Genomic DNA, 25738 nt, shown 5'->3' on the forward strand with positions numbered 1-25738 from the left:
AATTCTATTCGTTATTTTAAGCTTCGTCTTTTTAGTTGTTTAATTCTGAATATTGACTCCCAGGTTACAAAGCTAGTAGAATTGCATCTCCTCAAAATCTCAGGCAAATGGATAGTGGAAACCCAGAAACTAGATAGTAAATAGAGATCATAAGCCATTTTAATCGCTTTTTAACAGCCTATTGTATCTTCCCAAAAGAAAATTGCGATGTGAATTTTGAGGCTGGCCCAGTAGGACTAAGAAAATGCAACTAATAAATGCAGCCGACTCAACAAATCCCACTTAGAATACCATTTCATTTCTCCCTTCAAGAGCACGTTCCAAGATTCTCTTCTCCGGTCACTGTCCACAAAGCTCGATTCTTTCTTTTTGCCTTTGCTCGCCACCCATGCCGTCCTTTGCCCTTTCGGCGAGCAAACGCGCACACTCGAAGTACCAACTTAGGACCTGGGTGGCGGAAAGCTCGACAAAGGAAGGGGTCAATTATATTGCACTGCTAACTATTTGCATATTATCTTATCTATCCTCTCTTTTTTTCTTGTGACAGTACTACAGTAGGGATCGAAGTGTAAGAAAGAAAAAGATACACGGCGAGAGATAACTAAAACGAACAAATTTAAACACCTCCCCTTTCTCTATAAATATTTCAAGCCCCCGCTACCAACTTCCTCTCGCGCTTCCAGTACTTTCTCTCTTTCCCTCGTCTCTGCTCTTTGTTCTTGCTTTCGTTTTCTTGGAGGTATATATAGGACTGAGATGGCGTCGGCGGCGTTCGGGGGGACGACCCAGAAGTGTAAGGCGTGCGAGAAGACGGTGTACTTGGTGGATCAGCTCACCGCCGACAACAAGGTCTACCACAAGGCTTGCTTCCGCTGCCGCCACTGTAAAGGAACCCTCAAGGCGAGTTCTTTCTTCCCTTCGTTTTCATGCGTCCCTTGGGTTTCTTTCGGTTTGTATTCATTCTGCTCGAAGCCCATCATCAGTTGTTAATCGTTGTACTTTGCTGTCGGTCAATTTCCAAAGCTCGTCCTCAATTGTGATTCTGGTAAACTCGCCTCTGTCTCTGTGGCTTATCGTTTACTTCATGGCTTCAGGAAACCCATGTGTCAAATAACTGTTTGATGGTTTTTATTGTTATAGAAGGATACCATGAAGGGAAAAGATGAGCAGTTTGAATTGTTATGTTGGCCATTATGATAGCATATACCTTCTGCTAAAGTACATCAAACATCGCAAAACTTAAGGATCATTGAAGCAGGATAATTATGTTTCATGTAGCTGTAATATATATTATTTTTTTCAAGAGTAGTTCTTTGTTTGCAACGTATCTTATTACATAGTCCAAACTTTATGGTGTTATATGAAAAGTTGCCGTTTTATACATTAATGTAGATGAACCTGTGAGAAGGCTGCATTACATTTCATTCGCTACTAGCTTAGGACTGCTAATTTACCTTGGTAATTGACTAGACAAAGTTGTTAAGCAAACCTTAGCTGGCAACTTGTTATATTACTTTAAGGATTAACTCAATTTTATGTTTGATGGTGCAGCTAAGCAATTATAGCTCCATTGATGGTGCTCTCTTCTGCAAGCCTCATTATGACCAACTCTTCAAGATGACTGGTAGCTTGGAGAAAAGTTTTGAAGGTACATAGATAAGATACTTCATATTTCATCTGCCATTGCTGTTTGATGCTCACACGTCGAATAATGATTTTGCAATCTAGGTGTTCCAAAATCTGCTAGAGAAGACCTAGCTATCGGAAATGAGGTACTCTTCCATAGACTATCATACTTTTTTTAAGCAGCAGATCCCTAAAGTGCCGTTGAATACATTTATAATTCATCCTTATATATTGCTTTTGTGTTTTTAGGATTCTTTAGCATGTATCGGTAATCTGTTCTTTTATACCTTTTATCGTTATGCCATGTGTATCTTGAACAGGGGCGAGGTAACAGTCGAGTTTCTAGTATATTTGTCGGGACACAGGACAAGTGTGTGGTGTGTAAGAAGACCGTCTATCCAATCGAAAAAGTGAGCTCCATATTTTCTGTGATGTTTAGCTGCTCTCATATTCCATTTAAGCTGAACTTTCACTTATCCGATCAAATTATCAATCGTTTATTCTTTATCAGTCTTATGCCAGTCTAAAATCCGGGTTTCTTCTGATAGTAGCATAATTCAAGTTTGATGTACTTATTCATATCCTCATTCTTTCATCTTTTCTGAGCATTCACAAGCTGGTTCTTAGAGAAATAGTCAACATGCAACTGATATTTGGTTAGTACATTCAGTTGGCTGTATGCATATTGATAGTGAGAAACTTCCATCAATTTGCATGTTTTATCAAAGTATCTTGGATTGGACTAGATATCGGTTAGTTATGTGTAGTAATATATATATATATATATATATATATATATATAAGCTTGTCTGAAATGGTGTTTTCTGTTAATATTTCAGCTGAATCATTGGATTACAAACAAAATTTGTTCCTATTGTATTTCCAGGTAGCTGTTGATGGAAACTCATACCACAAGCTGTGCTTCAAGTGCAATCATGGAGGTTGCGTGATCAGCCCTTCTAACTACGTCGCACACGAGGGCAAGCTTTACTGCAAGCATCACCACTATCAACTGTTCATGATCAAAGGCAATTTCAGCCAATTTGGAGACAAAGACGAAGAGATGAAGTTGGCCGTCGAGAAGCCATTGCCAGATAGTAGTAATTCTGAGAGTGCCTGAGTGTTCTCTTTAGTAGCCCTTTTAGCTCTAGGATAAGTGCTTGTGAGGAATTCTTTGGCATGGCCTGAATATGGTAGTTATAACAGTTTGTATTCTTTGACTGGTGAGATATTGAATAAATTGGATGTGGCTTCTTTGTGCAATAAGATCTTTGGTGTCAAATTGAGAAGATAAATTGTGCATTGTGATGCTAATTTTACCTTGCCTTCTATTTGTTTATGATGGATTAATAGGTCAAGCCAACTTCATCCCAACAAATGTATCTCACCAAAGGTGATAGACACTAAATACAGCGATTTATAAAAAGACCCAACTCTTAATCTCATTACTTTGTTTCGTTATGTATACATAATTGCCACTGGAACTTCTAAAATATCACCATTTTTTTCTTAAAGGTTAGATTCTTGTATTATGATATGGGGCAGAACTAGTTTAGTTTTATTGCAAAAAGAAGTCTTTTTCTATTCTAAATTTAGTTTAATTGGGGTTAGTTAGATTTCACTAACATGATATTTTTTTAAAGAGCTCAAATGATTTCCACGTAGGTTATTATATTTTGAAGAATACATTAGAAATTATATAAAATTATTTATTATATTTATTTGTGATGAGAGAGACAGAGAGAGTAATTTGAGTGATAGGAAATCGCTTAAATTTTGAACTCAAATTCGAGTACGGCGCGGATTTTCCAAAAATGGAAAACAACATAATGCATGCGATTGCCTCCTTTTTTCCCTATTATATTTATGTAGTTAATGTCGAGTATTAAACTTCTCTTTAAAGGGTTTAAAGGCGGCGGTTGGTTTGAAATAAGAAGACGAGGTTTCCTTCTCGTCGAGGGGAAAAGAATTAATGGCGCCGAAGAGGAAGCGCGCTCCGTCTCCAGACCCCAACGGCATGTTTCGTGGCATGGTCGTCTTCCTCGTCCAAAAGGGTGTGCAATCTCGAAGGCTTCAGGTCGGTCCAAAGAACAACCCCTCTTCTTTGTTAACTGATTCGCATCACTGATGGTGGCGTTGCTTCTCGAGAAATTCGTACTCCTTTTTAATTGTTCTCTTGATTTCTTTCTCGATTTCTTGCATTTCGTGATTCATGATGAGACCCTCTCTTAGATACTACTGGATCTGTGTCTTTTGGCATCTAAACATTGGTTTACTTGCTGGATTTGTGATCAATCTGCGATTATATTTCTGACAGCTTTACTAGAAAAAGTTCTTGATACATGACATAGGTATGGAAAGAGAAGCTGATCCAGAAAGGAGCTGTGATCGAGGAAAGTCCTTCAAAGAAGGTTACTCATATTTTTGCTATGAACTCAGATCAGGTCCTGCACGAAGTGAATCCTGAACAGTTGAATCGATTTAGAGGGGTGAGTCAGTTGTATTATTTTTTCCAGTAGCCCTTCGTGCTGAAAGTTACCGTAGATTTCTGATCACTAAATGCCGAGGAGAGTATCTATTCGATGTTTGGTTTATGACATGAAATTGCAAATTAAAGTAAGCGGATTTGGTTTTCTATCTGCCAAGGTCGGAATCCTGACATTTAGATGTGGGATGGTTCTCGTATATACTACCCGGTAACCATTCTGAATAATCATCTTGTTGCAGAGTTTACTTCTGTACGAGTGGTTGGAAAACTGTCTACAGGCCGGTGAAAAATTACCTGAGTGTCCATTTATTCTAAAGTTTGAGGAGATGAAGAAGTCTGACAAAGATTCTAATAGAACTTCCCCTGAATCACGTGAATCTAGAGCTTCTGGTGATGTACTAGTGCACCACAAAAATGTAGGAAAACCATCTGAGGACTCGGAAGATTGTAGTGAAGTTGGCACAAAGAAAGCTCACAGCGAATCAACTGGAGTAGGACACCAACTTGTCAGTGTCCAAAGTGGCCCTGAAGATGCCAATGCTAGCAGCGGTTCTCAGGTTTCATTGGAGGCTGAGGTATGGCCTTTAAAGCTATGCAAGCAATAATTTCTTCCAACAATGACATTGGAACCTTTAGTATTGACTATTCAAGAAGTCATTTTAGTGTTATAAATTATAGAGAGAACAAAAATGAAAACATGGAATATGTAGGTTGAAATTTTAGTTTTTCTTTTCAGTTGCCTTTCTTTTTAGCAATATATCGATGACTATGAGAATGGTTGGCGAAGAAATAGAGAAGCCATTTTCTGTACAATCAACCATTGTTGGTGCCACTAGTGCCTCCATCATAGTGGAGTGTGGACTCCTGGAGCTGAACTATGACACTGCCCTCGCTCAGTTACATGATTACCAGTATCAGTGGATCGCTGCTGTCACATCACCAACATCATCACTGTTGAGTGATTTATGACCATCACAACCAATTTGTACTGCTTTCCGTTCCCCACAAATGCACCATATTAATTAATTATGCTATCATTAATGTTGACGGAAGCTGAAATTTGTGTATATCATTTTACCTGTATTTCTTGTGGAGATAAATATCGTGGTGTCTTAGTTCTGGCATGCTTTACCATAGCCAATTGGTGAAATTATTTGATTTTCTTCTTCTTTTAATTGATTATAGACTAACCTGTACAAACCTTCAAGGATATGGGAATTACTAGAATAATGATGGGCAAGCAATTTGCTCATTTTGGATCCAGAACTTGAGTCTTTTTTGCACTCAGAATTTCCTGTTTTCCTCATCACAATCTAGGTAGAAAATACTGGTACAATAATGAGACAACAAGCTGAGGTGGTTTTCACCGTTATGATAATAAGACAATAGTCTGAAATAGGTTTCACTGCAACAACAACAATACAACAGGGTGTAATAGGTTACTTTAGACCTTCATTTGTTTCTTCTAATAACAAATGTTTTTTGTGAGTTATTTTGTTTTATTATTCAATCTTGGACCATGGGATTGTGTGCTCCAGGGCCACTATTTTTTTACTGCTGTTCCTTACGCCTACCATGACTTTTACATCGAAACTCAGTGCTATTGCAACTTGGGTGGATCTATTTCCTCTTAATTCTGTTCTTTTATTTTCTGCCAAGTTATCATGGAATTTTTTTTCTTATAAATGCTAATATTTTCTTCTCTGTGCGCTAATGTGATAGATAGGGGCTGCTGAGCAATCCTCCCCCTACCATCCCCCTGATTTTAACAGGAACATCACTGAGATTTTTGGGAAGCTTATCGACATCTACAGAGGTATAGATGCTGGATACATGTCATGTTACCTACTTGCTCTTTTTGTCTCTCTGTTTCTCTTCTCTTTCTTTATCTCCTTTTTTTGTGCTTTTCAAGCACTAGGAGATGACAGAAGGTCATTCAGCTATTACAAGGCTATTCCAGTGATTGAAAAGTTACCTTTTAGAATTGAAAGTGTCGATCAAGTCAAACACCTTCCTGCAATCGGGAAATCATTGCAGGATCATGTAAGCATGCCTTTGGCTACATATTTGCTTGTTTTTTTTTTCTACTTTTATACTGACTGCAGCAGAAGAACTATAGGAGTTATAAAAAATGATCCTGTGATCTTTGAATGGAAATTAGTGGGAATATTATCCGTTATCCTTTTTGTTGGTCTTTCCTGATCTCAGTATAAACATCTGATATTCTCCACTGCGCCATTGTATCATGTTTTATGGTGGTTGATTAAGGAGATATATCTTTTTCTTATTAGAAAAGGATTATGTGGAAGAATGCAGTTATTCTATGATTCAGCTTGATCTTGATTGTCTATACATAGCCATTCATACTTCCGTAGTCTTCCAGCTGTCTTCCTAAGAATTTTCTAAGTACAATTCTTTCCATGAAATCTACCATTCTACTCTTTGCCTTTCCACTCCTATCTCTTACATCATTTGTCATTTTAAGATCATCGGTTTGAGTGTACGACTTCATTGAACCAGTCATCTGAGTATTATATTGCAAGTCTCTTTATTCTGTTGGATAATCTCATGGTTGGTTCTAATAGTCCTTGCCATTTTCCTTTTCAACCTATTTGTTCTTTCCCTGATTGTTAAAGAATTGACATTTTGATACAAGTCTGTAACATATCATCCTGTCTTAACAACCGCACAATCTTATCTAAGAATTGAGAGTGGTTTCATCATTTATATATGGCTGGCTGATCATACTGACTGAACTAGTGTGCTTATACGATTTACATGCATTGGGTGGCCATCTGAGGGATGCAGATTAAATATTAAAATTTCGGCAATCTGAGCTGTAAATGGTGAAGAACTGTTTTGGTAATTCTATGTTCAATCGTTACATTTTTGTTAAATTAATAAAGAACTAGTAAATGCTTTATGCAGATTAATGAAATAGTGGCTACAGGAAAGTTGTCTAAATTGGAGCACTTCGAGAATGATGAAAAGGTAAATATGTAATTCTTTTGAGCTTGTATTTATCTATAAAAGATATTCATTGATGATGTACCTTTTATATTGATGGATTTTAATTTCTCAAGGAAAGCATATTTTCTTATTCAGCTTTCTTGTTAGATTTTCTTCTACATGTTCACGTATCAAATGTGCAGTAGCATATGTAGAAACTGTATAAATCATTAAATATATTGTAGATATTATTCTACATGTTACACTGAAACTCAGATCTCTCATGAAATTAGGGGTTCCTATTTATTTTTCTTGGCCTATGTGACTATGAGCCTAGAGAAGGAATGCCTCGAAGTAGGCTATCTGATATCAAAAGTTGATGTCCTCGATATGAAAGCACAGTAGGAAATACTATCAATAAATGGAAGTTTGTTGTAGTTCTAAATGTTGAATTGATCTGCTATGCTGCAGGAGTACAAACTCTTCTATATACTTCCTGTGCATGTGGACACGACTCTCTCTCCCTCACTCTTTCTTCTCTTCCAAATAGAGCCCTCTGTGATTGCCTTTGAATGTTGTGATTAACTGACAACAGAGCCCTCTATGCTCTGTTGCAACCAGAACCAATTTACGCGATGACCAAAAGGAAAAAGAGAGTCAGGACATGGGCCGCTTAGTGTTGTTCATCATGATGAAGTTATGCTTGATTCTGTTCTCCTTTTATGCTTGAAATCACTTTCCTTTCACTGGGCAAACACTTACATTTATTGCAATAAATTTGGCAAACACCTGCACTGTCGTTGTTTCCTGTTTATCCTGTGAGTTAAAGATCTTTATGAAGTCAATAACATTAGTTTACGTTCAGTACCCTTAGGCTGTTTTATTCATTTAACTATTCTAGGTGTACGATAGCTAGTATTTTAACTTTTACTACTTTTATGATCGTGAAGGTGCGGACTGTCAGTCTTTTTGGTGAAGTATGGGGAATTGGCCCTGCAACTGCTTTAAAATTATATGAGAAAGGATACCGTACACTTGATGATCTGAAAAAGGAAGACTCTTTAACAAATGCTCAGAGGATAGGACTAAGATTCTTCGATGACATTAAGAAAAGGATTCCACGTCATGAGGTGCAATTTATGTACATTGTTTAATTAATATAGCTTCAATTTTGAATATGTTTTTAAGATTAATTTTCCTTTTTTCTTGTTGATCTAGGTTAAAGATATGGAGGTGCTTTTAAAAAAAGCTGCGCAAGATGTCCTGCCTGGGGTTCGTGCTGTAAAAACTGTCTTCTTTTACTTTGTCTCTGTACAAATCAATCTTAAGCAATAGCTGAATTTCCCTTAGGTGCAGATTATGTTTCTACTTATGTCAATTTGGGGCAAAGTGTGTATATCTATAGGGCTTGACATCAATGCAGAGACTCAGTTCTATATAATGCTTGCAAAAGTTTTTGCCCCTAGCTGTTTACACCTGATTGTAGAAAGAGATCACCAATATTCTCTAGTCTCATATCACATTCAGGCAACCATTCATATTTTATTATGTAATAATCATGTACAATTACACGATTAACTTATTGCATAGTTTCTACTTGGCATGCAAAGTTGGTTGACCTGCCAATTCTTGATACGGAGGGCTAACACAGGTTGTTAGATACCCCACATGTTCAATAAGAAACGAGCATGTGCAGTTAAATGGAAACTTGTGTTGTTAAATGTAACAGTTAAATGCAACAATTTTGAGTTATTCAATTTTGATCTACAATTCTTGGATCTTGATACCTCTGACTATATTTTTGAGTTGCACATTACATTGACCATACTTTTTCTTGCACAACTATTGGATCATAATAGTGGTCGAACTGTTTTATTTTTCAAGGTGATTGTTGTTTGTGGAGGATCATACAGACGTGGCAAAGCTTCTTGTGGGGATTTAGATATCATCATTACTCATCCTGATGGGGAGAGGTAAGTCATCAAGTGTGCAGCAGTCTGTAGTTTGTATTATCATCAATCGATTGACAACATAGCAGCTAGCTTAATATAAACGTTAGAAGAAAAAGAAGCAGAAAGTTTTTCTGTGGTCAAACTAATGTTTGAAACTTTTTGTCCTCTTAATGTTTTAAAGTAACTGATCACGAGGTCAAACTTTTCTCATTCCTTCCAGCCATAAAGGTTTTCTACCTAGGTATGTTCAATATCTGAAGGACACCAACTTTTTGAGGGAGGAGCTTGTGTTTAGCACACATAGCACTGAGGTAACTGTGGTGCCATCCATCCTTTTCATCTTCCCTCTATCTGCATTACCTTTTGCTTATGTATTTACAGAGGCTTGTGAAGTTGTCATTCAATGTAGTGCAATGATCTCATAGGAGTGGAGCGCAACTTTTCTTTTAATGTAATGTCATTCAAGTATTTAACCTTTGACAGCTTATTTTCTTTTATCAGATGCATGAAGACTAGATTTTTGATGTAATGCCAATCCTTATTGAAACAACAGATGATTCAAAACCTATGATCAGTTTTGGAGAGAGGAGAGGAAGAGACGGTGGATGTATTTTCTGAATTGATGAAAGAGGGGGCAAAGCCTATTTATACAAGGTCACCATAAAATAAGATAAAATAAATAATATATAAATCTAATAACTTTAATACTTATGAATGAAGATTAGTACAGTAAGTGGAAGGATAAGATCAGTCATAACTTTGCTTCTTTGTATGTAAGCAAATGTCTGACGATGGTTGTCCTTTATGATAGAAATGCCCTCCACATTAAAACTGATATTCATATACATGAATCCATGACTAATAATCTGAGATATTAGTTGGCGCTGATGGTTTACAACAGCTAATGGATGATGTTTACCCTCCCGAAAATAAGCAGTTTATTTAGTAATTACTAACATATTATTTGAAATAGCTCTTAATTTTGTTCTCAAGAGTTATATTTTGAATGTTTGATTTTCCTTTTCGACAAACCATCGTACTGTTCTTTAATAACTTATTCCTTTTACTGATCATTCTCTAATGCACCAATATAGGGAACTGATTCTGGGGTTGATACATATTTTGGTCTTTGCACATATCCAGGTCGGGAACTGCGACATCGTATAGACTTTAAGGTACAGTAGCAAATGTGGAATTTTTTTAGGGATTTTGGCTATTTTCTTCCTTACATTGTTATGAAGTCAAAAAAGATAGTTTCGGACAAAGTTCTAGAATACTTATATTCTTTCTTGGGATAAATGATATTTAACTCGAAGCAATCATTAATATACTATTGGATGCACAAGATGATTATGCTTGTTTTGCATTATATACAGTGGATAATTATTTTGCATCAGGCAATGGTTATCTTAGGGTTAACATTTAATCTTACTTCTCTAGCACTTATAAAATTCAAATTACAAATTTAATGTATTATTTTTCATTTAGGTTCTTCTCTTGTTCTTCGTTTGTGATTGAATTCAATAAGTTAAATATGTATATTGTATAGTAGATAAGCACTATGTTCAATCACAATTGCTTATCTTGTGAAAACTTAAAACAATCTAACCATTATTGTTACAACTTGTACTTCAAAAGAATGGAAGGGAAGATATGAGTCATTCTATAATTGCATAGTCTTATTGCAAAGTAACATAACCTTAAGGAGCATAACAACTTTGGTTAAACAGATTGCTATGAAAAGTGAAGATAGGATTTCACCTTTTAGCTGCAGATATCAATCTATGTGGTTTGCAGAGGTTCCTATTGCTAATAATATAATACATGGAAAATTTGAAACTTCTCTTAGTATTTATTGATGGTGCTACTGATCTTTTAATGAAGCTACTAGGTTCTCGGTATTCATTTTATGTGCTGATAAAATTTGTTGCATCTTTGACCCTTACAGGTGTACCCAAGGAACAGATATGCCTTTGGGCTAATAGCATGGACTGGAAATGATGTGCTGAATAGGCGGTATGAATCTTCTTAAAGCAATCTCCTGAATCATATTCTTGATTGTTTCATTTCATATTTATAGGCAAAGTCGTATCGATCAAAAGAGATCAAGTTTATTCAGAGAATAGAACCTTATGAGACTTAGATTACTAATGGCTATGATAGAATGTGCTTTTGGTGATTTGCCATTGAAAAGAAATAAGGGCAATGCTCCTTGAGATTTTTGATTATGTTCTGAAGAGCAGCAGAATGATTGAAGATCATCCTACCAAGGCAGTGGCTTCTCTCAAAAATGTATTCTTGCTTGTGTTTCCTTATTTGTAGTAACTGCTGGAAATTGTCATAAGTTGCTTGTTCGTAATAGCTGCACCAGACAGGTAAATAATAAGCTGAAAGGTTCTGATCTGCTTTACACTTTATTTTGCCTTTGCCATTTTATTACGAGCATTTAGATATTTCACAGAAAAGTGTAACTTTGTTTGTGAACTAAATGTCCTCTAGATTGAGATTATTAGCTGAGTCGAAGGGGTACAGACTTGATGATACCGGGCTTTATCTAGCACATCAGGGCAGTTCTGGGAAACGAGTATGTACGACATACATGCATATTTTGAATAATGTTATGTACACAAGGTATCATTACTCATATAAAATAAAAAGAGAACTATCAACAGATAAGATGATGCCACGCCTTCTTATTTGTAGAATATCTATAAAATAGTTCTGAATATAGTATTACTTATATATTTTGCTAGCGAAGAATTTCTTTTCCTTTCTTGTTTTGAGTAATATGAGAATTTTTACTTTATTTTAGTTTTCTTTTACAGGGAGTGAAATCGGGAACACTAGTAAATTGCAATACAGAGAAGGATGTATTTGATGTACTTGGATTCCCTTGGCTGGAACCTCATGAGAGGAATCTGTGACGGTACTCTTTGACCCTCTTTAACCCACTTATCTTTGTGATAGTGAATGCTAAATTATCCTTCCAAAACCAACTGCAGTTTTCATGAATTTTTGATCAAGTTACCCCTCTAATTTTTTTATCAGCATACTACATTTAAAAGTAGTCAGCAGTTTTCAAACACGATACAAAAAATAAGGAGCAGACTTAAAAAGTCAGGAATTCCTATTTTCTTCCATGACTACCAATTTTGCTCCTTGTATTCCATGGACTTTCTTGCTCTTTAATGACCTATGTGCACTTGCTATCAAAAATACCCTAAAAAGAACAGTAAACTGTATGTGTTCTTTTTTTCCTTTTTTTTTTTAAAAAATTAGTAGACTGACTCATTGCAAGATCGCAAAAAGATGCATATATTTGTAGATCTATGTGCACTTGCTATCAAAAATACCCTAAAAAGAACAATAAACTTTGATGGTTTTTTTCCCTTTTTTCCTAAATTAGTAGACTGATTCATTGCAAGATCACAAAAAGATGCATATATTTGCAGGCGTTTGATTGAAACCCCTAAAATCCTTCCCCTGAACGGAACTGAAAAGTATACCTTGATTGATTGATCCCACAAAAAGAGTACAAGAAGACATCTAAAACTTTATTCACTTGGAATAAGGTTTATTTTAACATAAGTATTCTAATTTTAATATTAAAAGAGAGCTAATATCAATATAAGTTATTCTAATATTTAGTTCAATACTATTCTAAAAATTAATATTTATATTTGATGTGACATAAATTTAATATTAAAATATTAAAGAATAGTGAATTTGTATTGAGAATTTCTAATGTTTTTTTTATAAAATAATAAAAATACTCTTGATTGGATGTAATTAAGGGTATTTTTGTCACTGTCTTAGACGCCTTCGCCACTGTTGGGACTTTGTAGAGCTCGTCCTCCTCCATCCCCATCATATACATTGCATAGCTTAGCCATAATTTATATGACACCAACTGAGCTATGTCGTTTCTCGTCCTTCATCCCTTTGTGTGGACGAGCGTCGAACAACATATGAGAGAGATGAGTGTTCGGTGGCGGAGGACAGATTCCTTCTCTACTCTTTGTTCAGGCATAGTGGTGCCCTTAGGTCCTAGTTACTATCTATATTTAATCTTAATTGGGAAGCTAATCTATCTATCTATCTACGTACAATTTATTTATTATAGAAATTCATTTAGTCCATATTTGATCAAAACAGTTTGGGACTGGCATAGTTTGATTAATTTGTAGATAAATAAGTTGAATTTCTATATAAGCTGCAGTTTTTATAACCCCTTGGAAGAGCACCATGAATGTAAGGCCTTTCCCCGTGCTCTAGATTGAGATTATTAATTAGGTGAGTACAAAGGCTCTTCCTCTTTTTTGTGCAGATACTAGATAAAGTTTAAGAAAAATAAATTTATAATATATAACTAATACTAAAGAATAAATCTTAGATAGGCATGTATTTCCTATCACATGTGCATCAGATTATGTGACAAAACCCAAATCTAATTAAACTGGAATATATTCAGAATTAAAAACAAGCCTACTCTCAATCCTACTCAAAAGAAAAGACACCGACACCGCCTTCTCCTTCGCAACCCTGCAGTATCTTCCAATATGCCGTGGCTTTCCCCAGTTGACATATCTGAATCCTCGCTCTCCTCCCACTCCCTCAACGACGCCTCTTTAATTCTTAGCACTGTCCAGAGCTCATTCATCGCTTCGTTCTTCTTCCCCATCAAAAAATTTTGTAAATTACCATACGGAGATGGCAACCTCTTCCACGCCATGGATGCTAAGAGCTCGTCGTCGAACTCGCCCACCTCGTTCGCCGCGACGGATTCGAATCTGGCGAGCTCCTCCAAGATGGGCTCGTCTTCGGCGAACTCGAAGTCGACCAATCGTGGAGCCCAGCGGTTGGGGCGTAACACCTCGTAGGTCCTCTCGAGGGCGAGCCACAGATTGGCGGCGGTGGGGCGGTGGACGTGGATGCGGAAGAGGCGGTCGGAGAGGGTGTGGAGGATGTGGCCCCGGCACAAGGTGTCGTCGTCGTCCCACCTCTTCGATGCGGCGGCATCGTCGTCTTTTTGGGGACGGGCGTCGAACAAGACGTAGGCGAGGTGGAGGGTTCGGAGGCGGAGGAGGACGGATTCCTTCCAGCGATGGTAGCCGTCGATGCCGTCCAAGGGTATGATCGGGAGCAAGGGAGAGAAGGACTGCATGGTCGCAACTCGCAAGGAGGAGGATTTTGATATGGAATTGATGGGATTTGCCTTTATTTAATAGAGGGGCGGGAGGAGTTTATTACCGATGGTAACTCGGACATTTCCATTATTCTTATAGATAGTAGTTATCATGTGAGCTTTTCTTTAAAACCTTTTGTGTCTATCTATAGTCCTAAAAATACTTCAACCGGTTATTATTTATTTCTAAACAATAAATTTTAAATCAGTACTATTTAACGAGTTCTTCTGCATATAGACCCTTAATTTTTTTTATTTACATATATATTTTTTAAAATTTTATATTTATATGTGTACCTTCTTATTTATTTTTTATAATTATATTATCTTAATAATTTATCAAATAAAAAACATTTTATGATAATAAGTGTATCGATATCTTTTATAATTAACTTAATGAAAGTTTGATTAAATTCTATCTCTTCAATTATTTTTTTAATTATATCTCTTATTAGTTTAAGATTGATTTAAACTAAAATTTGATTACATATAGAGATAGAGAATCTAAGTTAAATTAATATTTATCTCCTATAGAAATAAATAATATAATTTAAATTATCTAGTATTAAGTGTTATCTCTTATAATCAACCATATCGTATCTATCGCAATTATCTTTTAAAAAAAACATGTAACTTAAAAGATAAACACAAGTAATCTAATTTTCTTAACAAATATGTTAATTTTTTTTATTGTAATACAATGTTGGACTCCGTACGAAGTATTAAAACTGACTATTATAATTATAAAATTTAAAAGTATATTAAAATATTTGTCAAAACAAAATATGTGCGTGCCACGTGTAAGGCTTACTTAATATACCTTATATAAAATAAAAACTTAATATACCAAATCCACGTCAAAGATACATTATTTTGTTCTAATGCATTTAGAATACCGAAAAGATCTCCGTCGTGTTTGTAGATGTCGAGCTCTGCTCCTCGTGCGTACAATGCCGTGCAATTTGTCCCAATACACCACACTTATATAACATCGAGATGCTCGACTGCCCTTGTTCCCATCTTCTCGTCTCGTGGCCTCTTCGGCCGCCACTATTCTCATGCGTCTCCATACCGCATCCATCGACTCCGCCGCTTCTTTCGACAACAAGCAACGGTAGCAACTTCGACGCCACCTTCTCAAACAAGCACTCATCCTCTAAAAATCTACGCTTGTCTTCCAAGTATGTGAACCCTGCAGCAGCAGCAGCAGCAGCAGCTAAGGATTCAAACCTAGCGAGCTGCTCCAAGGCTTATTGTCCAAGAACTCGAAATCTTCGTAACTCTGCATCGCCGACCGTAGAGGAGGTTTGATCTCGTAGGTTCTCTATAAGGCCAGCCAGAGGTTTTTGGCGGTGGAGAGGTGGACGTCGATGCAGAAGTGGCGGTCGGAGAGGCCCTCGAGGATGTGGCCGCGGCAGATGGCGTCGTCGTCGTCCCACTTTTTGATTCTGCGGGCATTGTCGGTGGGACGGGCGTCGAATAACACGTAGGCGATGCGGAGGGTGCGGAGCCGGAGGAGGACGGATTCCGTCCATCGGCAGTAGTTAGCGGTGCCGCAATTGGGGAGTCCGCATAGGATCAAATTTGGAGAAGAAAAAGAGTGGAGAGAGGCGGAATCACAAAGTGCTTTTTTATTGATTTAGATAAGAAACAAATTATAACGAGTTTAAACTATGTCGATATAGTCACGACGTTGAAATTTATTGAATTGATACGGGCTTGATCACTGAAGGTTGAATCCATTATGAGCCCAATGGATCTTAAAAGAAGGCTGGGCTTAGAAATGAAATGGGCTTTCGTAAGGATCAGGGAAAAGTACTCCATATTTGAATAAGATATTATCTAGTGAGAGAGAGAGAGAGAGGAGCAAAAATGGTGAGCTCTGGGTGCAGACCTCTGGGTTTATCTGCTCTCCTTCCTTCGACCTCTACTTCGCTGTCGCCCTCCTCTTCGTCCTTGCGCTTATCTAGTCGCCAATCTTCGAACCCCGCCTTCCTTTCCAGAGCCCATCACTTCTTCCCTCTTAAACCCTCATCACCTCCTCCTCCTCCTCCTCCTCCTTCCTTCTCCTCTATTTCCCGCTCTACCCGCCTCGTCTGCGGGGCTGCGGAGTACAAATTTCCCGACCCAGTTCCTGAATTCGCTGAAGCTGTGAGTTATCTTATCCCCAGCTCCATTTACGGTATCAGTTATCTCTGTCTTTACTTTACTGGGTGTGTGAATGTTTGTGGGTTCAGGAGGTCGACAAGTTTCGGACTCATATGCTCGAGAGGCTGACAAAGAAGAATGAGTATTTTGGGGATTTTATTGATGAAATTGTAGACATCTGCACTGAGGTTAGACTCTCCTGTGAAGTGTTTCTCTTTGAATAGTTGCCATTTCTGAAGTGTTTCTTGGGAAGAAGATAAAATGGTCAATATTTCGTCTTTTAGTCAAAAAAATATGAAATAGGCTTTGCTTAAGCAATAGACCAAGGCTTCCCATTCTGCACCGTGTGGTAGGAGAAGCGAATCGAAGTTTGGGAAGATGTATATGAATCTATAAACATTTATTGATGTTATGAATCTATGAACATTTATTAATGTTATTTGGGAAGTAGTCGAAGTTTGAAGTCATGGAAGTCTGAAGGAGAAGCATAGAGTGGATTCTATATCTCGTCTCCTTAAGGCTTAAATTCAAAAATGCACAAGCAAGTTTTTGCACGACTGCAATAGGTGCATGTATTGTAGTAAACGAATTCTGTTGGCTTACTTGATGATTTCTATATGACAAGTCTACAAAACAAGCTCTATCATTAGATAGTGTGTCTCTTCCATCAAATTTCATTAGCATCTACCTTTTGTTTCATTTTATTGTTGTATTTTGTATCTTGATCAGTTTAGTTAAATTATCGTTGAACATTGTTCTGTTCTTGGCAATGAACATTATGTCAATTAGAAGCTGAAGCTCATACTAGATGTGTATTAGTTCATCCTTGGCTTAAGCCTAGATGGATTTCCTGGGTGAATCATCAACTTGATCCACTTGTTCTTTTCTATTATAAATTTGACTTCAGGTGCGGAGTCATCTAAAGATTGGCTTCCATATAAAGTACATTATCAATAATCTCAGATGAGTTCGTTCCCTAAATTTATCACCTACAATGGCCTTACTGTCCTAAATTCCCTGATTATATGTTCAATAATGTTGCGGACAATGTACGGTTTTGCAAGTATAACCTTTTATTTTTTTAATATTTTGCACTTCTTTCATGCTCATCGAATCCTGATTGGTATTTACATTTGCTTTAGCTGCACATGGTAGTTACATTATCATTCTTCAATATATCTGCTGAATTAGATAGGCATCTCATTCCAAGAAAGCATTCCTGCTTTCATGTTATAAAGTGAAATATCTTCACATGCAGTGTGTAGAATGTGTCATTTGCCTTTAATTTCCCGATAAGTAAACCTCCAACTCAGTTGTTTTTGCTACTGTGGCAGATCTTACGCAACTTCTTACACACAGAATATGGTGGCCCTGGGACTCTCATGGTTCTCCCCTTCATTGACATGGCCGATACAATCAGAGATAAGGGGCTTCCTGGGGCACCTCAAGCTGCACGCGCAGCAGTTGTCTGGGCTCAAAAGCACATCGACAAGGACTGGAAGGAATGGACTGGAGATAGTAACTAAGACTAGAACTTTCGTAATGTTAGGACTATCATCTGTTTTACCATAAGGTATTGAGTGTATCGGTGACGGTAATGAATTGGCAACAACACTTCTATCATTGCAGCTTATTATCTTTGTATACATATATCTGTTGGTTTGCTGAACAGCAATTTTACTCATTTCTTAGCTTTAGGTCTCGATCAATTTGTGGATAAAATTTATTAAGAATAATTATATATACACTTTTTAAATATAAATTAGGTATATCGATAACTTTACTTATAATTTATTATTTGATTGTAAAACATAATGATTATCTTAAATAAATTCATGCAAAAATTTATATTTAATTAGTAACTATGAATAAATATGTTAATTGTATTAAAAATCTTACTTATATAATTTAATCGCACATCCTATCTATGATAGTATTCACAAGACTTATCTTATACAAGATTTGACTGTTTAATTGTAAAATGTATTTAAAAGTCATAATTTTTGCCAACTTGTCCTACTTTATGTTGAAAGGAGAGCTCGTTTTAGCCACAAGAAATGTTGATTACAAGTTTTTGAGCTCTCAGATATTGGTGCATAATTAAACCTCTGCATAGCTAAACATGACCATAATATGCAGTGATATTGCATATTGAACTACTCCAGTCTGTTTAAATTCTGCAACCTATTAGTACTATTTTCCAGTATCCAGAGCAATATAAAAATGCCATCATCAGATATTACTGGCTAAAAAGTGCCACAGCTTCACTAATATCATCAGAGATGTATATGCTAAAACCAAATGCATTAGTTAATATATAAATGCTACGATGCATCAGAAAAGAGGTCCTTTTAAAATTCATCTTTAAGTAGGTTTTGTGTGTGTTGCCTGAAGGCATTAAGTAATACCTATAACCATCCATGTACCACATAACAAAAATCAAAGAATCTTATAAAAAATCATTAGGCAATAATTTGCCGCACAAGTCCTTAACTTCGATATGATTCAGTAAATAAATATGACTGCATATGAATCATCTAACTCAGCCTACTCAGCTGATATCAGTTTAGCATATTTAAAGATCCAAAAGTATCAGCAGAAGATACTGCAGCTTCCTAGTAATGCTAAATAAACAAAATAGATAATATTTGCTATCAAAAGATATAGCAGCAAACGGCTCTCTCCCTGAAGCAAAGTACAAGATGAAGAGGAGCACATCTGAATTAAAGAGCCGCTAACCTATCTAACCAAGAACTATCAGCTGAAGATCAGCTCTTCGGATGCACTTCATTGGGCTTCGCAAAATTATATGTTCTAAACAATATCAGAAGGTCAGTCCTCGTTTAACCTTATGCGCCTGTATACAGCCCGAAAAGTCTCTCCTTCATTTCTAGCAACCTTCTTACCCTCTTCAGTAGCTGATGTCAAGAGCTTGACGACTGAGTCTGCTTCCAGTTCTTCCACCGGAACAGCTTCAAACAATGGGTGATCTTCCAAGCAAGAGCGCATCCACTCTCCGAGCTCCTCCACATCGGTAATTGTATATATGATGCCACCAATTTCCATCACATAAGCATACTCATCAAGCAACTGAATACTGATGACCCGTCGCCGATGATTTTTCTCCTTAAAGTGGGGATCAGGGAATAAAAAGAACATCTTGGATAGCTGCCCTTTCTCAAAGTAATTTGGAATATACTTCATAGAATTGGTGCGAACTACTGAAATATTCTCGTACTGTCCCGGGTTTGATGCTCTTAGCGCCAAGATCCTCTCTTTCACATACTCAGTTACCTGCGGTGGTTGCTCAATCATAAATCATAATGTCATATGCCAAACATGTAGACACAAGTCAACAATGATCTACCTTATCTCTGAGCTCCATTCCGATCATTAAAGTGTCCGGGAAGAGTGGAGAAAGGCTGACAAGCAATCCGCCGAATCCGCAACCAATGTCTGCGAAACGAACTTTCTTTGGTTGTTTATCTCCATTCTCATGATCACACTCTTCCGAAGGAAAGAAGTGTGGAAAGTGGTGCGAGTAATCAACATCAGAGGGACTCATGGGGATGGGGAAGTGCGAGTCACTGAGTGGATTGCTGTGAGCTCGCGCTCGGTAGAAACGTTTCCTTGGAAGGCGAGTGGAACCATTGCTACTCTTCGACATGGATACAACTCACTCCGGCGTAATGATGCAGATAATATAGTTGGATTATATACCAAGAGTCCTACAGAGAGCAATTGCATTTTATCAAACAGTTGACGGGCATGAATTAGTTTTTCAAGTTTTCTATCATTAATTCATCATGTACATCAAATTTGTTGGAATAACCATGCCACGAGAATCTAAGATGCAAGTAAACTATGGAATCTAAGTATATTGAAAAATACCATATATGTCTCCAGAAACAACGCATTATACGCGATCAATCAAACTGTAATCACGAATAATAGCAACAATATTGAAGAATAATACACAAAGGAAAAAAAAAAAAAAAACCCAGTAGAAAGAGATGAAGAGACGAACCCTAATTGCGAGACGAGGGAGGCGGAGGAGAGAAGACTCGGATTTTTTTCTTTCACGGGATCGAACCGATACTAGGGTCATTGCCGGATCTTCCAACCCGAATCCGATTCCCTTTGAAGGTTCTTGTGTTATCGGGTAGGATCCACTAACGGGGGTCCCAAATCAATTTTGGGCCCAATTAAATGCATCCAGCCCAACGTACGATATAGCACTTTAATAATTACAAAATTAATTCCTAGTCCTTAGAAATTAATTCAATTTTGAGCCCATTTAAACCCTCCACTAACATATCATATATTACTTGGGGTTATTTTAGCAAAGCTTATGACTGGTAAAATGGCATAACATGACAACAAAGAAGTTACTACGAAACTTGCCAAATAAAAATTGAGGAAAAAAAAGAAAAAGAGAGAGAGAGAGAGAGAGCACAAAAGAATGGAGTTAAAAGAGGGTTCACATGGTGGACCGAACCTAGCAAGCTTTGTTAGTCTAGATTTGTCTCCACAACTTGACCTTTTCTATTATTAAACTTAAATCCTCAACTATTTAAAGTGTTGCAGGCCCAATAGTTGAAAGAAGACAAAGGTTGGCAGAGCAGCAAAGAGCTGTATCTGGAATCCCACAACTAATATTTTTAATATATAACTTATGAGTTTCCAGGCTAATTATAATAGGTTATAATTAATTTTTCTAAAACAGAGATTATGAAAAATAATACTCAATATACATAAGGCTCTAATTAAAAAAAAAATCTATTAAATACCAAAACTGTAACCCATCCATTCCTCAGCCTTGGCGATCGCAAGAGACCAAAATTTCATGGACAAGTGTTGAATTTCTCAACCAATAGATAACCTTTGATGTTTAATGGGGCAATACTATACTATTATTGATGATTTTACTATGTGAGCTTTAACTTTAGGGGCCCCACAAGCCCAAATATGAACTTTGACCTGGTCAATGTTAGACATTTAAAACCCGACCAAATACTTAATGAGAAGTTTCTAATTTTGTGTTTAAAAATTTCGAAGGAATCGTTGATCAAACTATGTAATATCATTCCTCCAATTGGATTGGAGTAGACAGTTCAAGCTCAAATAACTTTATTCCTGTTTATTTCTTTTTATTATTATTATTTTCAAAGATAATATAATTATTAGAGTTTTCCATTATACTTGATCTATAATTAGAGGAGACGACAAAAGTATTTTATACATATATATACCCACTTTAAAAGAAAGCTATCTACTCTCACTCCCACTTCTCCCACTTAACTTTCTTCTTCTTCTTCTTCTTCTTCTTCTACTTCTCTCTCTCTCTCTCTCTCTCTCTCTCAAGCTTGTAACCATAGAGCGAGTCATGGCATCCATGGTGATGGATAAGCAATGAGAAGAGAGCTCGTTTATACACCACTATGCGGCTCGGGTTATCCGGTGACATGGCTTCCGCATGCGAGCTCCTGTGCGCCGAGGACGCCGACTCGCTCGAGGACGTCGCCGATGCCGAGTTCCCGGACGATTCGGGCGAGTCCATCGCCGGCTTTATAGAGGGCGAGTCGGAGTACTCGCCCGGGTGCGATTACCCGGACCGGTTCCGCTCTCGCTTGCTTGACCCGTTCGCCCGTGCCGAGTCTATCGCGTGGATCCTTAAGGTGCAGCCCCGGTGCACGTTAGATTCGTAGTATTGAACATTGCTATCTTGAGCGCAGCATTTTTTTTTTTGCGAAAATCCTCCTCCCTTCGAAATATTCTTCAAAAGGCTTTATTTCCCAAGTAGAAAAGGGGTGAAATAAAATGAATATTTTCTTAGAAATATACAAAAGGGCGGTGGGTTTCAGAATAAGATGAAAATGTAGGTGATTATTTGCAAAAAGAAACCCCTGTTCTTTTGTGTTATTTTTTTTTAATTGAAATTTCTTATTATTCTTGTGAATATTTTCAGGTGCATTCGTATTACCGTTTCTGTCCTTTAACGGCGTACCTCGCCGTCAACTACATGGATCGGTTCCTCTCCTCCCACTGTTTACCGGTAAGCCGGCGTCAGCCCATAATAAATATTTATAAGCACCATCATTAGTATATATATATATATATGCTTGTGTAGTTGCTTGGACTTTATTATTCTCTTCTTGCTATGTGAATCCACTCATAGGTGTGAGAGATTAATCTACATCTTACTAATATTAGTATGTTTTATATTTTTGTATGGAAGCTTGTATGATATATTAATGTAGGATTTATGCATGCCTCTCATAGAGACAACAGGCAAATGAATGGGCATTGCAACTCTTGGCAGTGACTTGCCTCTCCTTAGCTGCCAAGATGGAAGAAACCTTAGTCCCATCCCTCTTAGACTTGCAGGTAATTTTCACTCTCTCTATTATTTGTTGAAACTATTCTAGATCTTTCTTTTTTAATTTAAAGGCTATAAAATTGAGAATTAATATATTTTTGTAGGTTGAGGAAGCAAAATATATTTTCAGACCTCGAACGATCCTTAGAATGGAGCTCCTTGTCCTGACCGCGTTGAATTGGAGGCTTCGATCTGTGACACCGTTCACTTTTATTGATTTTTTCGCCTACAAGATCGATCCCTATGGAAAATATATAAAATATTTGGTTTCTCGCGCTGCTCAAATTATTTTAGCTACTATACATGGTAATATCTTCTTCTTTTAGTATATGTAATTAAAAAAAAAGCAATCTTCACATCAAGTTGACAAGTAACAATATCAGCAGATATCGACTTCTTGGATCACTGTCCATCATCAATGGCTGCAGCTGCCATAATATGTGCTGCTGATGAGACTACAGCTCTCAAATTTATTGATCCTGCAATAGCATCTACATGGTGCATTGGGCTAACAGAGGTGAGAAAATAAAATAAAATCTTATGGAAGTATTGTGGCAATGAACTTAAATTTTAATTGCATTATGTAAACATTTTTATTGTAGGAAGGAATCAGGAGTTGCTACCAACTTATGCAACAAATAGCTATATGTAGCATTCAGAGAAGGCATCCTGTAGTCCTTTCTCAGATCAGAGTAACAACCACAGTTAACTTGGGTTCTTCTCCTCCATCCAAGAGAAGGAAGCTAAGTAATGGTGGAGGATGACAAGAAAATAAAGCTCATATGAGATAGTAGTGAGAAGTGGACACAGTATATATATTCCTCAGTCCTTTTTCCTTCTCTCTTTTTCTTTTTTGTTGGATTTGGTTTCTTTCCAAAGTTCTTTCATATGTGGGGCTTTATTATTTATAAGCCATAATTAGATGCAGATTCCCAAGGGTGGATATGTTTTCTTTGAAGAGTGGGGCTATTCAGATCAGAAGATGCATTGAAAATAAAAGCATACTGGTAGGTCTCTTTAGGGCCATTGGGGAAAAAGGGAAGGCAGTTTAGTGATACTTCTCCATTTTGCTTATCTGGTGGATTTTTTTTTTAACCTTTTCTTTTTGGGTGATGTTTGAGAGTGGTGGTTGTGAGTCTCATGCATGTAATGGTGAACATGCATGTATAGATGTAAGCCTGAAGTGATATATTGATCCAACACCAGGCTATAGCCTAGAATTATGGCTAACTTCTCTTTTGTACAAGAGGCATATGGAGGCCAATACTTGTCTTATATCATCAATAAATAAATTTCAGATTTGCATATTTCTATGTCAATGCTTGAGTTTGCTGCCAATCTAGTCATTTATCTTGTTTCTCAATCAAAATTAAATTTCTCGACCTACAAAAGTCAACCCCACATAAATGTCTTCTTGTAACTTTATTGTACATGTAGTGGGAATCAAGAGGTTAGGTGCCATAGATGTATATTTTTGCTTTGTAGGCCTAGGCCATGCCTAACTTATTGCTGCTTGGGTACATCATAGGGTAGAAAAATTAAATCTCCCTAGTAGGCTCACTTTTGGGGGTGACAAAAAGTCTTAATGACCTTAATAGGATTCTATTTTAACAAGAGTTATATTTCTGTCATTTATTATATCTCATTTGTTGCTCATCTTGTCGCCATACGTCATAACTTGCTGGTATACATCTAAGAACACACGTGAACTGATCCGCTCACAATAAAACTATTCTCCGATCGATAAGTTGGACTCTTATTGGTTGGCCTGAGTTAGCTAATAGATGTATATGTCTAGGTGTTTCGTATATTAGAGATGGCTGACTCTTTCTCTAGCTCTTTTATGTGTAGCTGACAAAATCCTCAATAATAATAAAAATATAATAAAGGAAGTTGCTCCAATAGGAGTCGTAGATAATCCTTCGATCCATGGAGACAGCCATAAGAATGCAAGCCCATAGATATGGTTGCTTATACCACTCAACTTTAATAAAGTTGACAATTATCTTTAGTATAACTAAAGAGGTCATAGGATTGACTTCAACGATAAATAATTATCATAGACAAAATTGCTTGATAGTTTGGTAGCTAGCGTAATGGCTTTGTTTGGTTATGCAGTAGCATGAATTGATGTCATAGTGATATTTAATTCGAAGTAATTACTTAGCGATGCACACAATTTAAAATTTAGATTAGATGGCTTAGTATATTGACTAAAACTTAATAAAACTTATTCTGGCTTGAATGATAAAAAAAAAAGAGATATGAATTGTTTACAGAACAATAGAATTGGACAGGGTGGGCAACTGGGCATCAGGTTTGGTTGTAATAGCTCCAAGTATTACAGCTCAGTTCGTCGGTTAGGGAGTAAAAGCAATCAACCATTTCTCCCTTACATTTTCCCACGTTTTTTTACTAACAAACTCTTAGATCACCTATCCAATGGGGCCCACGACGTTACACGTCAGCTCATATACCGTTACTTCCAACATCTACAACTCCTTAATGATAACCTTAGAATTGGATTAAGACACGGGTCATGTAGTTTAGTAATTTAAGTAGAAAAGTTCACCTTTTCCTTTATAACTTTTTATCTTGTCTTGCCACTATCTCCTCGTGCTCTCTTCTATATATTGAGGAATCCTATGAATGAAAGAGTGCTGGAGCCTGACATGTCCCTCTCTTTCACGAACTTTTTTTTCTTTGGGTTTTTTTTTAAGCGAGAGGAGGTCATGAGTTGATAAAGGAGAGCTTCAGCTTTTTTTTTTTCTTCTCTCCTGCATCTTTTGGTTGCAAGAACTATCAAGCTCATTGAGTTGTTGTAGGCCCCCAAAAAATAATGGAGTCAAAAGCTTGCATGATAGCAGAATATTTGGAGATGGATGGTGTTTCTTTTATGGAGATGGGAGGCAGTGCCACTCTCCCTCCTTTTGCATTACTTCTTGCAATCACATTTCTGTCTCCTTTTAAAGTTGTTATAATCCTTCCATGATAAAAGCTTAAAGTTGCTC

General features: G+C 36.9%; 6 protein-coding genes across 16 annotated transcripts; 4 read left to right on the top strand and 2 right to left on the bottom strand.

The window, feature by feature from the left end:
* Window positions 1–337: 337 nt before the first annotated feature.
* On the top strand, window positions 338–2921 carry LOC140796956 (LIM domain-containing protein WLIM1-like). The gene is made up of 5 exons (XM_073150183.1): window positions 338–900; window positions 1552–1648; window positions 1729–1772; window positions 1947–2036; window positions 2513–2921. Exons 1-5 carry the CDS (start codon window positions 757–759, stop codon window positions 2744–2746), a joined length of 609 nt encoding a protein of 202 aa, XP_073006284.1. The 5' UTR covers window positions 338–756; the 3' UTR covers window positions 2747–2921.
* Window positions 2922–3519: 598 nt separating this feature from the next.
* On the top strand, window positions 3520–12051 carry LOC140802640 (DNA polymerase lambda). Of its 7 annotated transcripts, XR_012111690.1 has the most exons (15): window positions 3520–3703; window positions 3978–4115; window positions 4354–4689; window positions 5837–5930; window positions 6027–6157; window positions 7043–7105; window positions 8014–8193; window positions 8282–8335; window positions 8948–9036; window positions 9236–9326; window positions 10110–10190; window positions 10964–11031; window positions 11338–11390; window positions 11515–11599; window positions 11841–12051. XR_012111690.1 is itself a non-coding variant. In XM_073158205.1 (14 exons), exons 1-14 carry the CDS (start codon window positions 3599–3601, stop codon window positions 11891–11893), a joined length of 1572 nt encoding a protein of 523 aa, XP_073014306.1. In that variant the 5' UTR covers window positions 3520–3598; the 3' UTR covers window positions 11894–12051. The 7 variants fall into 7 exon arrangements, 6 of the variants coding, with proteins under 6 accessions (XP_073014306.1, XP_073014299.1, XP_073014291.1 ...); XM_073158205.1 differs by lacking the exon at window positions 11338–11390 and having other exon boundaries at window positions 11515–11603; XM_073158198.1 differs by lacking the exon at window positions 11338–11390 and having other exon boundaries at window positions 11828–12051.
* A 1394-nt stretch (window positions 12052–13445) lies between these two features.
* Window positions 13446–14326, bottom strand: LOC140802680 (uncharacterized). The gene has a single exon (XM_073158225.1). The coding sequence runs from the start codon at window positions 14177–14179 to the stop codon at window positions 13517–13519; it is 663 nt and encodes a 220-aa protein (XP_073014326.1). The 5' UTR covers window positions 14180–14326; the 3' UTR covers window positions 13446–13516.
* Window positions 14327–16044: 1718 nt separating this feature from the next.
* Window positions 16045–17994, top strand: LOC140802681 (protein PLASTID REDOX INSENSITIVE 2, chloroplastic). The gene is made up of 3 exons (XM_073158227.1): window positions 16045–16351; window positions 16438–16536; window positions 17683–17994. Exons 1-3 carry the CDS (start codon window positions 16073–16075, stop codon window positions 17872–17874), a joined length of 570 nt encoding a protein of 189 aa, XP_073014328.1. The 5' UTR covers window positions 16045–16072; the 3' UTR covers window positions 17875–17994.
* Window positions 17995–18778: 784 nt separating this feature from the next.
* Window positions 18779–20490, bottom strand: LOC140780982 (tRNA (guanine-N(7)-)-methyltransferase). 3 transcript variants are annotated; one of them, XM_073126741.1, is made up of 4 exons: window positions 20376–20414; window positions 20240–20283; window positions 19716–20076; window positions 18779–19642 (listed from the first exon to the last, which is right to left on the bottom strand). In XM_073126741.1, the coding sequence occupies exons 3-4, from the start codon at window positions 20013–20015 to the stop codon at window positions 19181–19183; spliced, it is 762 nt and encodes a 253-aa protein (XP_072982842.1). In that variant the 5' UTR covers window positions 20016–20076; window positions 20240–20283; window positions 20376–20414; the 3' UTR covers window positions 18779–19180. The 3 variants fall into 3 exon arrangements, with proteins under 3 accessions (XP_072982842.1, XP_072982833.1, XP_072982825.1); XM_073126732.1 differs by lacking the exon at window positions 20240–20283 and having other exon boundaries at window positions 20376–20490; XM_073126724.1 differs by having other exon boundaries at window positions 20240–20378.
* A 1123-nt stretch (window positions 20491–21613) lies between these two features.
* Window positions 21614–24046, top strand: LOC140782200 (cyclin-D2-1-like). Of its 3 annotated transcripts, none has more exons than XM_073128669.1 (6): window positions 21614–22026; window positions 22317–22403; window positions 22631–22735; window positions 22832–23033; window positions 23114–23244; window positions 23334–24046. In XM_073128669.1, the coding sequence occupies exons 1-6, from the start codon at window positions 21790–21792 to the stop codon at window positions 23367–23369; spliced, it is 798 nt and encodes a 265-aa protein (XP_072984770.1). In that variant the 5' UTR covers window positions 21614–21789; the 3' UTR covers window positions 23370–24046. The 3 variants fall into 3 exon arrangements, with proteins under 3 accessions (XP_072984770.1, XP_072984755.1, XP_072984761.1); XM_073128654.1 differs by having other exon boundaries at window positions 21615–22026; window positions 23330–24046; XM_073128660.1 differs by having other exon boundaries at window positions 21615–22026; window positions 22640–22735; window positions 23330–24046.
* Window positions 24047–25738: the final 1692 nt, after the last annotated feature.

The sequence above is a fragment of the Typha latifolia genome, chromosome 1 (genome assembly GCF_019914945.1).
Source record: "Typha latifolia isolate L0001 chromosome 1, TyphaL0001v2, whole genome shotgun sequence".
In the NCBI taxonomy this organism is placed as follows: Eukaryota; Viridiplantae; Streptophyta; class Magnoliopsida; order Poales; family Typhaceae; genus Typha; species Typha latifolia.

Excerpts from the sequence above, each read along its gene's own strand:
- LOC140796956 (XM_073150183.1), top strand. The coding sequence starts at position 757 with ATGGCGTCGGCGGCGTTCGGGGGGACGACCCAGAAGTGTAAGGCGTGC. Across the intron at positions 901-1,551 it reads ACTGTAAAGGAACCCTCAAG|CTAAGCAATTATAGCTCCAT; the intron begins GCGAGTTCTTTC and ends TTGATGGTGCAG. Across the intron at positions 1,649-1,728 it reads CTTGGAGAAAAGTTTTGAAG|GTGTTCCAAAATCTGCTAGA; the intron begins GTACATAGATAA and ends TTTGCAATCTAG.
- LOC140802640 (XM_073158190.1), top strand. The coding sequence starts at position 3,599 with ATGGCGCCGAAGAGGAAGCGCGCTCCGTCTCCAGACCCCAACGGCATG. Across the intron at positions 8,336-8,947 it reads CGCAAGATGTCCTGCCTGGG|GTGATTGTTGTTTGTGGAGG; the intron begins GTTCGTGCTGTA and ends TTATTTTTCAAG. Across the intron at positions 11,600-11,840 it reads AGGGCAGTTCTGGGAAACGA|GGAGTGAAATCGGGAACACT; the intron begins GTATGTACGACA and ends TTTCTTTTACAG.
- LOC140802680 (XM_073158225.1), bottom strand. The coding sequence starts at position 14,179 with ATGCAGTCCTTCTCTCCCTTGCTCCCGATCATACCCTTGGACGGCATC.
- LOC140802681 (XM_073158227.1), top strand. The coding sequence starts at position 16,073 with ATGGTGAGCTCTGGGTGCAGACCTCTGGGTTTATCTGCTCTCCTTCCT. Across the intron at positions 16,352-16,437 it reads TTCCTGAATTCGCTGAAGCT|GAGGTCGACAAGTTTCGGAC; the intron begins GTGAGTTATCTT and ends TTGTGGGTTCAG. Across the intron at positions 16,537-17,682 it reads TTGTAGACATCTGCACTGAG|ATCTTACGCAACTTCTTACA; the intron begins GTTAGACTCTCC and ends CTACTGTGGCAG.
- LOC140780982 (XM_073126732.1), bottom strand. The coding sequence starts at position 20,015 with ATGTCGAAGAGTAGCAATGGTTCCACTCGCCTTCCAAGGAAACGTTTC. Across the intron at positions 19,643-19,715 it reads GAATGGAGCTCAGAGATAAG|GTAACTGAGTATGTGAAAGA; the intron begins GTAGATCATTGT and ends CAACCACCGCAG.
- LOC140782200 (XM_073128654.1), top strand. The coding sequence starts at position 21,790 with ATGCGGCTCGGGTTATCCGGTGACATGGCTTCCGCATGCGAGCTCCTG. Across the intron at positions 22,404-22,630 it reads TCTCCTCCCACTGTTTACCG|AGACAACAGGCAAATGAATG; the intron begins GTAAGCCGGCGT and ends TGCCTCTCATAG. Across the intron at positions 23,245-23,329 it reads GGTGCATTGGGCTAACAGAG|GAAGGAATCAGGAGTTGCTA; the intron begins GTGAGAAAATAA and ends TTTTTATTGTAG.